General features: G+C 42.2%; 1 protein-coding gene across 1 annotated transcript in view; it reads left to right on the top strand.

The window, feature by feature from the left end:
- The first annotated feature begins 9113 nt into the window (after positions 1–9113).
- Positions 9114–12744, top strand: part of GYS2 (glycogen synthase 2) — a 47821-nt gene continuing 44190 nt past the window's right edge. The window contains exon 1 of the mRNA XM_009569794.2: positions 9114–9930. Within this exon, the coding sequence (XP_009568089.1) occupies positions 9810–9930 (121 nt within the window). The 5' untranslated portion in view covers positions 9114–9809. The remainder of the gene's footprint in view (positions 9931–12744) is intronic.

Raw genomic sequence — 12744 nt, 5'->3', positions numbered from 1 at the left:
AGTCAGATCCTTATATTGTAGTACAGAATGACACAATGCCATAGTGTAATGTCCTCTCAGGGCAATGCCTGATTTTCATAGAATTGCTGGGTTGGAGAAGACCTTTGATACGATGAGATGATCAACTCAAACTGTACCTGTCCACTACTAAATCTTATCCCTAAGCACTTCATCTACCCACCTTTTCCATACTTCTAGGAAAGGGGACTCAACCTCCTTCCTGGGCTGCCTGTGCCAGTGTTTGATAACCCTTTCTGTGAAGAAAGTTTTCCTTCTGTCCAATCTAAACTTCCCCTGACACAGCTTAAGGCCATTCCCTCTTGTCCTATCACTTGAGAGAAGAGACCAGCACCCACCTCTCTACAACCTCCTTTTAGGTAGTTGTAGAGAGCAATAAGGTGTCTCTTTTCAGCCTCCTCCAGGCTGAACATCCCCAGTTCCTTCAGCTGCTCCTCTTAAGACTTGTTCTCCAGTTCTTTCACCAGCTTTGTTGCCCTTCTCTGGATACGTTCCAGCACCTCAATGGTTTTCTTGTAGGGAGGGTCCCAAAACTGAACTCAGTATTCAATGTGTGGCCTCACCAGTGCAGAGTACAGGGGTAGAATCACTTCTCTGATCCTGCTGGCCACACCATTTCTGATACAAGCCAAGCTGCTGTTTGATTTCTTGGCCACCTGGGCACACTGCTGACTCACGTTCAGTCGGCTTTCAACCAAAACCCCCAGGTCCTTCTCTGCCAGGCAGCTTTCCAGCTACTCTTCCTCAATTTTGGGCATTTCTTTCTTCTATGAATGGTTCTGTAAATGCATGCCTGTAAATCCAGCCTTACACAAGTCAAAACTTTCAAAGCTTTTCAGAGGCTACAGTAGCCAGGATTTTCCTAAAATTCATGCCAATCACTGTGATTGTACAACATTTTTATAAACCATTCCTGAGATACCACGTGCGTTATTATTCTGTACAAGCAAAGGAGTCGTGCAAATAATTGACTTAGACTGGTCTATTGGAGAGGTCAGACTCTGGAGAGCTGAATCTACCCAGTGGCTGAAATGAATAACTTGTCTGCAAACATAAGCAACAATGCACAATGTGGCCCAGGCTATGCGAAATAAGATTGCAGGGTAAATATTTTCTCCCTTATGCTCTCCTCTTTAATAGCTCTTCAACATTATTAAGATATGCTTACATGATCAATATCTGAGGTAAAAAAACCAGAAAATTTGTCAAAATAGTGTGGATTCCTACCAGCATTGATTTCTGGAAGGGAATATTCATAATTCTTGCTCTGTGGGATGTGCGAAATGAAAACACAAATGGAAGGAAAAAGACGTATTGTTTAAGATAGTTACCTCTGTGCTGCTAATTCTGTATTTCAGACAATAAGACAGAAATGCAGTGATTTCTGAAGTTTCTGTTCATTCAGTAGTCTCTACCAGTAGTGGATACTGGAATACTCTTCCCAGTATCACTGGGAATCCGGAATGATTGCCATATCTTAAGAATAACATCAAACTTTTCCCTCCCCATTTTCTCCCCATATATGAAAACAGAGTAGTGCTTGATACTCTCAGACTGAAGATAGGTACAGAAGAGTGTTTTTGATCTCTGTTCATTTCACTGAGTTTGTTTTTCCCATAGCAAATTGTTCTGTATTGGGATGATTCTGAATGCTGCAGGGTTGGGGGGTGGGGAGGAGTTTGCTTGTGTTTTGTTGGTTTTTTTTTTTTTCGCAAAGATAGAAGAATAATAAACATCTCTTTCAATACACTTCAAGGGCATTCAAAGTCAGTACTGTGGTTCTCAGACAGAAAAGATGACCACAGTCACCTTAGATCAAGTGCCCATATTCTACTTAGTAGGATTTATGCTTAAGTGGTTTGTTGAATGGCTAAATTTCAACACATTAAATTTCAATCTTACGATGCACTGCATACTGATCGTGGGATAACCTGTTTTTTATTAACTCCCTACAATACTGAAAATCCTTGCTATACTTAATTAGCTGAATGAATGAGAAAGCCTCATCCAGCACTACACTTTTGAGTTTGCAGCATAATCTTTCAAAGCATAGAAACCTTTGTTTGCAGCCAGAGAAGTAAAATGATGCAGTCCTCACTACTTGAGGGTATGGAGATAAACTCTGTGAAGCTGAGCTGCCAGCCCTGATAGGAATTCCTCCAAGGTCACACAAGATAAGAGACGTACTAAGAATACATACCTAACCTGAGCTTTTTAACATTTCTAACAACAAAAATTAAGCCTAATTTCTGTAGTCCTCTTTGTTACAGAAAGGAAGAACAATTATTATGAAAGAAAGTGAAACTCCTAGAATGTTAGGCAGGTGAGGCTTCAGTCTTTGTGTAGTTAACGCTTGCAGCTAAGGAGAAACCACAAATTAGAACACCACTGATGGCTAATTCTCATACTGCATCTCCTGGGTGAATGAGCAGAGGTCACAGTGCTCTGCGAAGCTGGTCGCATTAGCCTCTCGAGCCACTTGATATGAATGTCTTTTTGTGTGTCATGGTGCCCACCTGCATCGTGCCTGTTTGGGATAAAACATATATCAGGTGTCACTGAGAAAACTCCATTGTGTCACCTCACTCCCCAGCACTCAGTGTTTCATAGCCTCTTCTCCTTACTGGCCATTCACAGAGTTACTCTTCAGCTGTATCCTAGCTGGAAAGAACAATTCTCCACTTGTGAGAGATTTGGAGTAATTTTTGGACTTGCATAAAGCAGGTATGAAGGCTGTTGCTTCACAGCTGGAATGATCTGAACTTGCTGAGTTCAGGCAGGCAATTAGAGTTGTCCCTAGAGCATTTCTGAACAATTCTATGATTCTCCCTAAACTCCACAATGACCCTAAATTACCAATGTGCTAGAAAATGGGCTATTCTCTCACTGAGCTATTCTCTCTGCAGATAGCTTTGTCCTCTGACAGCTTTCTGGCATGCTGCTAGCAATGCCCAAGAACCCTCACTTCTCATGACATCTGCACAGCAAAGCGAGCAGCTCAGGGGAGCCCACGCAGTAAACAGATACATGGCAGCAAAAAGGAACGGTCTAGCTGATGGAGTCTGACTTCCCAACAGGTAAGGCTTAAAGATGGCAGCCATTGCAAAAAGATTGGTCAGCAACATTCCAAGGAGTTCATATGCTGTTCCAAAGCATGAATTCCTTTACTTGCATGAGTATTCTGCTGTGGTAAGAAAATAAAACTGTTTAGCTATTTGTCTTGCCATGCAGCTGCTATTATCCTCTCAGCATTAATTACAGTTTTGAACAAGCATTTTTTTTCTCTGAAACTAAATTATTCCTGTCATGGCACCATAAATGCCTCAAAGACTTGGATATTTTTGATTATTGATTAAAAAGTTATATACAAAATAATTTGTAGTACTGGTACAAACTCACCTCTATCGGTCTGTGGCTTTAAGGGGCTTATAAGCATATAAAATTATCCTCAATATCTTTGGAATTCAGAATTGAGGAAGTCTAACAATTTGGGAGTATCCTCAGCCAAGAATTTCTCAACCGCTGTCTACCCTAGAATGCAGGGGTCTGAGGCTGAGTTTGAGGCTCAGGTCTTCTGTGAAGGTTAGGAAAGTGAGATCAGGCTGATAAACACTTATCCTTTAAACCATCTCAAAAGTGAACTAATTGGTAGGGGGGTATGCATCCACACACAGAGATTTTTCTAGAGTTCCCTTGGGTAAGCAATTTACCAAGCATATTGAAAGGGGCAAAATCCTAGCTCTGTCTAATGAGGGAAAGAGAGAAGAGTAGCTGAGCTAACAGACACTGGTTCCCCACCTCCTCAGAACAGGTCCTGATTTTATCAGCTACCGGGATCTGGCCTCTAAAGCCTCCAGAAGTTTTTCCCCAGACACAATTTGACAAGAATTTGCCCATGCACTGAGTGCCAAATGCCTTAAGGGTAACTACATATCCTCAGCATCTCACTCTTACGCATATTTGTCTGTCCATCACAACACAGCTCTGCTGTTGGATTTCAGACCACTTGGTGGCTGGCAAGCAAAGCGAAGATCCCTGATCATGAAGCCTCTTTAGAAAAGGAGAATGATGCTGGTGAACAATTTAGACACATCACTTAGGCAGGTTTGCTTTATTATTCTAATTTTCTCTGCCACTTTGGGATTCATAATGAGGTTTATCAGTCTCTGAGGCAAAATATAGTAAGCCTTTACCCTTTTCTCTTTAGGAGGGTTAAAACCAAGTGCAGCTGACATCTTACTGTGATTGTATAACACTAAGCTAAACTATGGAAAACAGACATTTCTGCTTTAAAATTGTGGAAAAGATTTTTTTCTTTTAATTAAGTAAAAACCTGAGATTTTTTTCTAAAATATTTCCAGGAAGGTTCATCAGGATACCTAAATTGCACCTAGTAAACAGTGAGGCCTTCAAGTGGGGCAAAAAGACACCTACAACACATAGAATTCAAAGGAACACCTTTAAAAGTTAGGTAAGTGAAGACAGGAAATTACCACAATGAAGTTTGAAAGGGGTGAAAAGAAGGGAACAACAACCTGAGGTGAGGTGAAAAAAGAAGAAATATAATGTTAACATACTGCTTTTTCTAAGTCAATACCAACCTCAGCAAATAAATGTCTGTAATGTATCTCTTTAGAAGAGTGGATGTTATTTGTAGGGATACAAAATTAAAGCTCAGCCTCTATCTCTAAGTTTCTTTAGAAAAACTCTAGCCTTGGCAGCCCACACTACTGAATATTAAGAGCTCACCTCATTAGGGATCCCTTCTTTTCCTCTCCTCTCTGTGTCTCAGCCTGAGGGAGGGGCTTTTCTTCCAGATGGAGATCTCCTGTTTTGCTGATTGTATTGTGGTTCTGTTTCCACGGGCTTTGTAAAACAGGTTTGCCATTAACTAGGATTTAGTGAAAGGGACAGAAGAGACTTGTGGTCAAGCAAAACAATACAGATGCCAGAAAACTCATGTTAATACAACCAGTGCCACCTACTGCTGTTTCTAAAGTACAGTGTGTGTAGATCAGTAATTGCCACAAACCATCGTAGCTTCCTTCTGTAAAATTTGACTTAACGTTTATGAGCATTTTTAATATCTCTGTCTTTTTTTCCCCCTTTTCCTTACTGTTTATGCAGACAAACCTTGAAACTACAATTATGTTCAGAACAAGCCAGACCAAGACAGTTATCTCATTATAAACTCCTACACATTTAGAGTGTTTCTTCCCCTAATATGTCGTTTCTCACTTCAGCCAAGGAGGCTGAAGTTGATTTTCTAATTAAAAATATTGTCTGAGGTGGTTCTTCTGGAGGGACTGTGGTGTGAAGACAACATCCACGACTCACTTCCTGGGGTGATGTGTTGAGTTTGTGTTTGCAGAAAACTTTGTTCTACCCAGACAGACGGAGTTAGGTCAAAGCATGCAGAGGAGACAATATTCTGGATCGTAACAGTTTCAAAAAGAGTTTTAGGTAGGGCAGAAGGCACTGCATTGTCCTTGCATTGCTGTCTCCAGACAACTGTATGATTTCTCTTCAAAGACCTTGTATGCTCAGCCTTCTTATTGTGCTGTGTCCTTGCAAGTGACATAATTACACTTCTGTGGGCTGAAAAAGAATTTTGTGGAATAGCAAATGATATCTGGCAGAATTGAGTCACATTGAACAATGCGTCACCAGAGGGCATTTGTATACTTTCGTGATAAGAGCGGTATGTGAGCCTAGATTAGGCTAGGCTCAATACCAGTTTCACTGGTTTCCAGATTTCTGGAAAAGATTTTAATCAACGTTGTATTTTAAAACCTACTATTTTGGGTAGGTTTCCATGTTCCCGCTTCAGAAGTTGTCCTCTGTTTAGCTGAAAAGGTATGAACAGTACAATCATAGTCACAACCTTTCCTGGTCTCTATGACAAACCTGACATGTTCTAGCGTTAGCAGAGCACCCCTCTCACTCCTTGCACTTAAAGGGAGGGTAGCTAGTGACTGCCCTACTGTTCCTTTCTGCTCTTGGTGACTGTCCCTCCTCTGTGTGTGCTAAGCTGGCCTATTCGTACTGTCAGAATATGGCTTTTCCTCTGGGGAGTTCATTTTGCTGTGGGTGTATAGCTACAGGTGTTACCTCCTATATGGCAGCAAACAGGGACTACCATGTGCATCACAGAGATCCTGCACTTAATCCTGGCAGGCCATAAATATAATGAATAGGGCCCTTTGCCCTCTTGCAATAAAGAACATTTGCAGGGATGAAAGTTTTTGGACTATCCGTTGGATCTGACCTTTCCTAGGCACTTCATATGCCTAATAACAAAAAAAACCCAGGAATCTGAGATGACACTGTGTGCAAAGCTTCTTTAAGACAGACAGATTGGATAAAGCAAAATGTACTCTGAATATGAATAAATACTAATATTCATAGTACTGTTGAACACTTTTTATCAGTCAGAAACACTTTAAAGAATCCATATTATCTCCAACCTGCAAAAAGGGAGTTGCATGAGTTGCCCAGGTTCACCCAATGATAGTGTGTGTTAGTGCTTGTGAAATTATCTTGTGGTATCTGATGATTCTTTCAAACCCATTCTCCAAGATTTACAAGGTTATATTGTATTTTGTCAAATTCAAACAGCAAAACAAGGATCCTCTTATTACAAAAGCTGGGAAAATATGACACTCAAGAACCTGAAAACCATGGACTATACAAAGAGCTTAAAAATTTTATTGTTACAACTTTAGTTCTTTGTTCTAGAATTATTTGCAGGGTTTCTAGGCTTTTGAATGCTTAGGGACATTGGTATGTCAGTAAGCCTGTGCAACTGTTTATCTGCCATCACTATTAGAGGCTTGCTTGTCATCGCTGGAGAGGTAACTGGTGTGAGCAGTTTGACTTCAGTATCTTGAACGAGTTTCAAAGACTCTAGGGAAGGATAGTACCCAGCCAGTGGTGATGACAGGTCCCACACCTGCAAACCCATCTAGTTTCATGGAATCATGGAATGGTTTGGGTTGGAAGGGACCTTAGAAACCATCCAGTTCCAACCCTCCACCCTGCCCCACCACAAGCAGGGACACTTTCAACTAGATCAGGTTGCTCAATGCCCAATCCACCCTGGTCTTGAACATCTCCAGGGATGGAGAACCCACGACTTCTCTGGGCAACCTGTTCCAGTACCTCACCACTCTCGCAGGAAAGCATTTCTTCCTAATATCTAATCTAAATCTCCCCTCCTTCAGCCTAAAACCCCTCATCCTATCCCTGCAATCCCTGATACAGAGCCCCTCCCCAGCTTTCCTGTAGCCCCCTTTAGGTACTGAAAGGCTGCTATAATGTCTCCGTGGAACCTTCTCTTCTCTAGGCTAAACAAGCACAACTGTCTCAGGCTGTTCTTCAGTGGAGTAGAGAGGCAGAATCTTTTTCCCTCTGGAAAGCTGCAGCTTGCAGTAGTTACTTGTAGTAACAGCATGAAGGCGTGAGTTCCTCTGTCAAGGATCTCAATTTTGACTAAATAAAGTTCACATGTACCATACAAACGAACCCAAGAAGGGCTCTGCTATGGGGATACCTCACTGCCTCCGCCTGTCATCACACCCATCGGTGTGAGGGGCTGAGGCAATGGCATGGTCTCACGTGGCTGCCCGTTACCCCTTGGTGGACCACAGCAAGGGTGGCAGCAGAGGAGGGGCCACTGGGCTGCAGGAGTCCACCTATAAGCTGCCACTAGTGAGGCAGACTGTAGGCTCACTACCTATGCTGTCTCCTTTACAGGGTCTGGGTTTGTGGTGTACGTGTTGACACAGGGCTGATGAAGTCCTCTCGGATTAGGATGGGCTTGCGGGCTGCTTTGTTCTTACCTGCTCCACTCCTCATCAGAGATGGCCTTTGGGAGAGTGGCACCTTTCCACCTCACGCTCAGGGTTTCCAGGGAAAAGTGTGATACCATGATTTAGGCGATTTGATGGTTAAGAAATGAAGTGAGCCTTAAAATATTACTGATTTTTCTTTTAAATGACACTATTTTTAACCTATAGGATGATATGATTTCCTATTTACTCGATGTAGTAAAAGTCATAGCTGCTCCAAAAATAACCATTCTTAGCCGTAAACTGTTAAATAAGGCAACTCAAACCACTGAAACAAAAAGACACCCAACTGATAAACCTCCGAATTCTTCCCCGGGCAGGGTGCAATGTGGGGCTGCCTGCCAGGGCCACTGGTAGGAGAGGTGAGGAAGCATTCACCCTCGCCTTTCCCGTCTCTTCATGTTCCCAACCATCTTATTCCATCACTTCTTGCCAGGCTCTTTGTTGAGATGGATGTGGTTCCTGACTTGTCAAAAAGAGTTGTCTGCAACTTTAAGTTAGTTCAGTGAGCTGTATCCATCAGCTCAGGGATGGCTCTGACTGCCATGAGTGCAGAGGGAGCATGGGAAGTGTAAGTGGAAGAACAAGTGGTTTTGGGAATAGTTAGCCATGAAGGTAAGCTGAGCAGTAATTATGTTATGTCTAAGAGACTTTTATGCAGATGAGCTGCCTGTATTCTAAACCAATTGCCTTGGGCCTGTTTAATGTCTTAAGTGAACTCAGAACCTTTCCCTCTATGCCACTGTGAGACACCCTGGATCTCACCTGGACGTTTGTTCACTGCTGAACTGCAGATTTTGGGCAGGTTATGCTCTAAGCTCAGAATCGGATTCAACTTACACAGCTGTCCCAGAAGCACTGGCATCTCAACCAGACATGTAAGCACATAAGCATCTTCCCAGCAGGCAGCTGCTTTGTGGAGCTTTGAGGATCTCAAGTTGTAACTTAGGGACTGACACCTCTGCAGGTGTGTGTGCACTGCTTGTAGCATCCCAGCTCCGTGCTGGAGCAAGACAGGGGCATTCTGTTTGCTGACTTAGTACTCCTTAATTTCCCTGAGCAGAGGACATGGGCCCAGAGGCCAGAAAAGAGCTGTAGCATACAAAGAGAGAAAGCAATGCAGAAAAACAGGGGCCAGGACTGCAAGGATGGCTAAAGCACGTGCCAAAGTAGGGACAGAGCCTTTGTAACTCTGTGAAAGCTCTCAGGGCTGCAGCCCTGCTCAAGAGTGTAGGGTGAAACCAAAAGCTTGTGCAGAGCCCTGGGAGCACTGCAGGAGTTAATTGTGGAGAAAGGGTTTGAGTTAAACTACTGTTTACAGACTGATGAACTGAACAAGAATAGGTAGCAGTGTATAATCTGACAAGTAATCTGAGACATCATGTAGAACTAGTCTACTGACAACTACTAACTGGGTTGTTAAGTGGTCAGCAGTCAGAGATGTCTATGGGCGCTAATGGGAGGGTGTATCTCGAGGGGAGGACTCAGGGGCTGGACTCAAAGTGTGCTCCCTGCTGGAGTTTGTTCAGGGCAGTGCTGAATTTACAGCCCTCGAGTTTCAGTTGTGCCTGAGGTGGTGGATATTGAATGCTGTGGCTGAGAAGCTCAAGACCATTTTTAACTTTCCTCTAAAAGAAGAAAACGAGCAAGCCCTGGCGCCAAAACAGTCAAGACTGTTCTCAGGTCTGTCTTAAATTCTTGCCTCTACCAGCAGCTGCTTCTCAAGCCCTGAGGATTTCACTGAGCCAATTTAATACTGGTGGTCAGACAGTTTAAACCCATTAGCTCCCAGCTATCTGAATAATTTTCTTCTCAAAGCCCAGCGCACCAGCAGACTGCTCTTACCAGAACTACGGAGAACTGCCACATTAACTGAACATTTGCTAACTGTGGTGACATTGAACATTCGCCTGCGTGGTGACCATTTGAGGGCTGAAGAAAATGCCACTGGCTAGATCATTGTCCATGACTTCTCTTAACGGGCTTCCTCAGTGGGAGGATGAAGACCTACCAGTGCAGGATTTGTTGCTCTTTGAAGTTTCTTGGGAAGTTACCAACAAAGGTTTGTATAACTCTTAGGAGTTAGTAGCACTGTTTTCATGGGAGTGAAGGGAGGCATGAAGGGGAGATTGGGGAAAAGTGGGCAGCAGAGCTGTTGAATTGGAAGGAGTACATGTGGCAGCAATGTGTAATCATGCATGCTCTGTGTGGGCTGCATCTGCCCGTGCTTTTGTGGGATGAACGTGTAGTCGGAATATCTGTGTGTCTTTACATTTTTTGCCATCAGAGATAGGTTATTTAAACAAACATCTAAGTGTTATACCTGGGTGTGCAGATGCATGGCTATATACATGTTACTTTGTACGTAATTATATTTTATCTTCCATGCAAATTCACTTCGGAATATAATGCATGAAAATGAGCTGTAAAACAGACATCAGATTCAGAGTAGTTTAGCAGTCTCTCTCAGCCTTCTAGAGAAGTGTGGAGAAGAGGCCAGGTTTGAAATAGATAAAAATAAACATAGCTGCGTTGATGTCACTGAATGAAGAACAATTGTCAGTGTCCAGCAGTCTTTATGCCAGCTGAAACCTTTTTGGACTGGTCTTTGCAAACACAGGTGGTGCCAGGCAGGGGTTTCACGCTTTGTACATGTGTACAGATTGAAAATTTGTTCACTGTACGCAGCTTGTCATGCAAAGTGCACGCTGCTTTGTACACAAACATCTTTCTGCCTCCATTTCTAAATCACTCATCCAAGCATCCCCTTTCAGCTACATGTAGTTCACCAAGGGGGAACGGGCTCCATGTTTGCCACAGAAGTGAGTTAGTATGAGTAAATGATTGACCTCATGTGTCTTATTGTCCTGGCAGATAAATAGATTAGTCAGGAGAGGGGATCTGTAATCTGTTAAGATTTTAACTCTAAAGGAGAAATGTGTATGAGAGGAACAGACAGTGCTAGCTTTTATCTCTGTAGTGAAACTGGAACTACTATTCTGTGATAGCTTCTGGTATTTAATTTGCACTGCAGTGCAATATTACATTGCTCTTTTTAGGGTGGAGAGGAGTATCAATACATAAAGGTAATACAGAGTAGATTTTGCACTTCAGATCCCTGTGGACTTATTTTTCAGTAGCCTCAGTCAAGCTTTTTGAGTGAATTTACTGTTGTCAGAACTTGAAGCATGCAGCAATTTAGTTTTGCAGTGTGCTTGATAAGTAAGGCACTGGCAAGCAGATGGCAGCAGCAGTCTAGCAAATTCAGGTGTTCTCATGAACATCTCTGAACTCCATAGTATGTGTATTTTTGAGTCATGTAGACCCACTGGTTATAGATATCACACATATGTTTAAGCACAATTTGCTTAAGAAAAAGTAAAACACAATTAGATCTGTCTTTCTGTGCATATACAAAATGCAGTGAATCATTTAATCACCTATATAGCTCTTGACTCATTGAAGCCAAATCAACTGACACAGATACAATTTATTATTCTCACATTTTATGAGAGAATTAATATTTATTGAAGTGAATATTTATTGAGTTAGTTTAAAAATAAGGTGCTATTAATTACACCACTTACCAAACCCATGTGACCAAATGGGGCTAACTGAACTAGTCATAGCAAACAATTTCTTCATTAGAACCAGATCTCTGTGCAAAGTTGCTGTCAATGATGCTTCTCTAGAAATATCTGTGCAAAAACTCTTTAATGAAGCCATTTCAGCTTATTTTTTTTCTGGTAAACTCTTGATACTGAAGGTTTTTTTTCTATATCTTCCAGGCAACTGGATGTTTAAGTCACGTGGTGAGATACTGTTCCCTGGTGACCTAAGTTTTTTAAACAGTTCTTGGAAAATGTTAGGGATCTGTGTTCCTTAGGAGAGAGAGTAGCCAAAAAAAATACAGTGACAGCCACCACAGAAGATACACAGGCTTAGGAAATAGAGCTTATACTGTGTTTTCCCTGTCTCCTTTAGCAGAAGGAAGGACTGTTTAATTCACTAAGTAGGCTGACCCCACACAGATTTAGTCCTGCTATGTGTTTTAGTTTTAATGTTACTATATAAATTCCTGTTATAAAAGGGACGATGAACATTTGTATTAACCTTGTGCGCCTCACCAGGTGCTTGGCTATGGGATCATTTCCTCCTTGACCTATGCTTCTTGTTCATGGCTCCTCCATTTCTCTGTGCCAGTGGCAGTAAGGTTGAATGTCTTCTTCCCTCTGAGGAATATACTACCAGAGCTCACAGATGGCTATCTAGTCACACACCTGTAAACAGTGTGCTTTACAGACGCTGAGCTGTTTTCTGAACCTCTCAAATATATTCTCTGTCAGAGGTTGAGGATTATGAAGGAGTCCTGCAAACTGGAGTATATCAGATTATGTATTGTGAGAAGATCTTCATGCACCAGGCTGCCTGCCGGGACCGAGCATTTACTGGGATTTCCCTGAGCAGGAGTTGGTGCTGGTTGGTACTGAGACATGTGATGCAGCTAAGGAAAGGACAAGTTACTTGTATGAATTCAGTGCTCAGAGATCTACAAGTATCCACTATTTCCAGGGTCTCATCACTTCTTTGTCAGCAGCTGACACAATAGAGGTGTGTCTTATTTATTTATTTTTTTTAAATCTAGGTCATTTTAACACATGCTCTAACTAGGCAGAGCTTTTTACTTCTCTGCTACTTTTTATATTCTCTGCCCTGGCTGCTGCCTGTGCTAAGTGGCAATTTCTGTCATGTATTTTGGGAAGCACCAGCAACTCTTCTCTCTCCTTTTCTTTGTCTTGAGAAAGGAAAAACAAGGTAGCTGAAGGAGAGAATGAGAGAACGAGAAATTAAAAAAGACTCATTTGCCAGTGTCAAT

This window comes from Cuculus canorus, chromosome 1 (genome assembly GCF_017976375.1).
Source record: "Cuculus canorus isolate bCucCan1 chromosome 1, bCucCan1.pri, whole genome shotgun sequence".
In the NCBI taxonomy this organism is placed as follows: Eukaryota; Metazoa; Chordata; class Aves; order Cuculiformes; family Cuculidae; genus Cuculus; species Cuculus canorus.
Note: the sequence above shows the minus strand (reverse complement) of the source record. Positions and strands in the feature narration are given on the sequence as shown.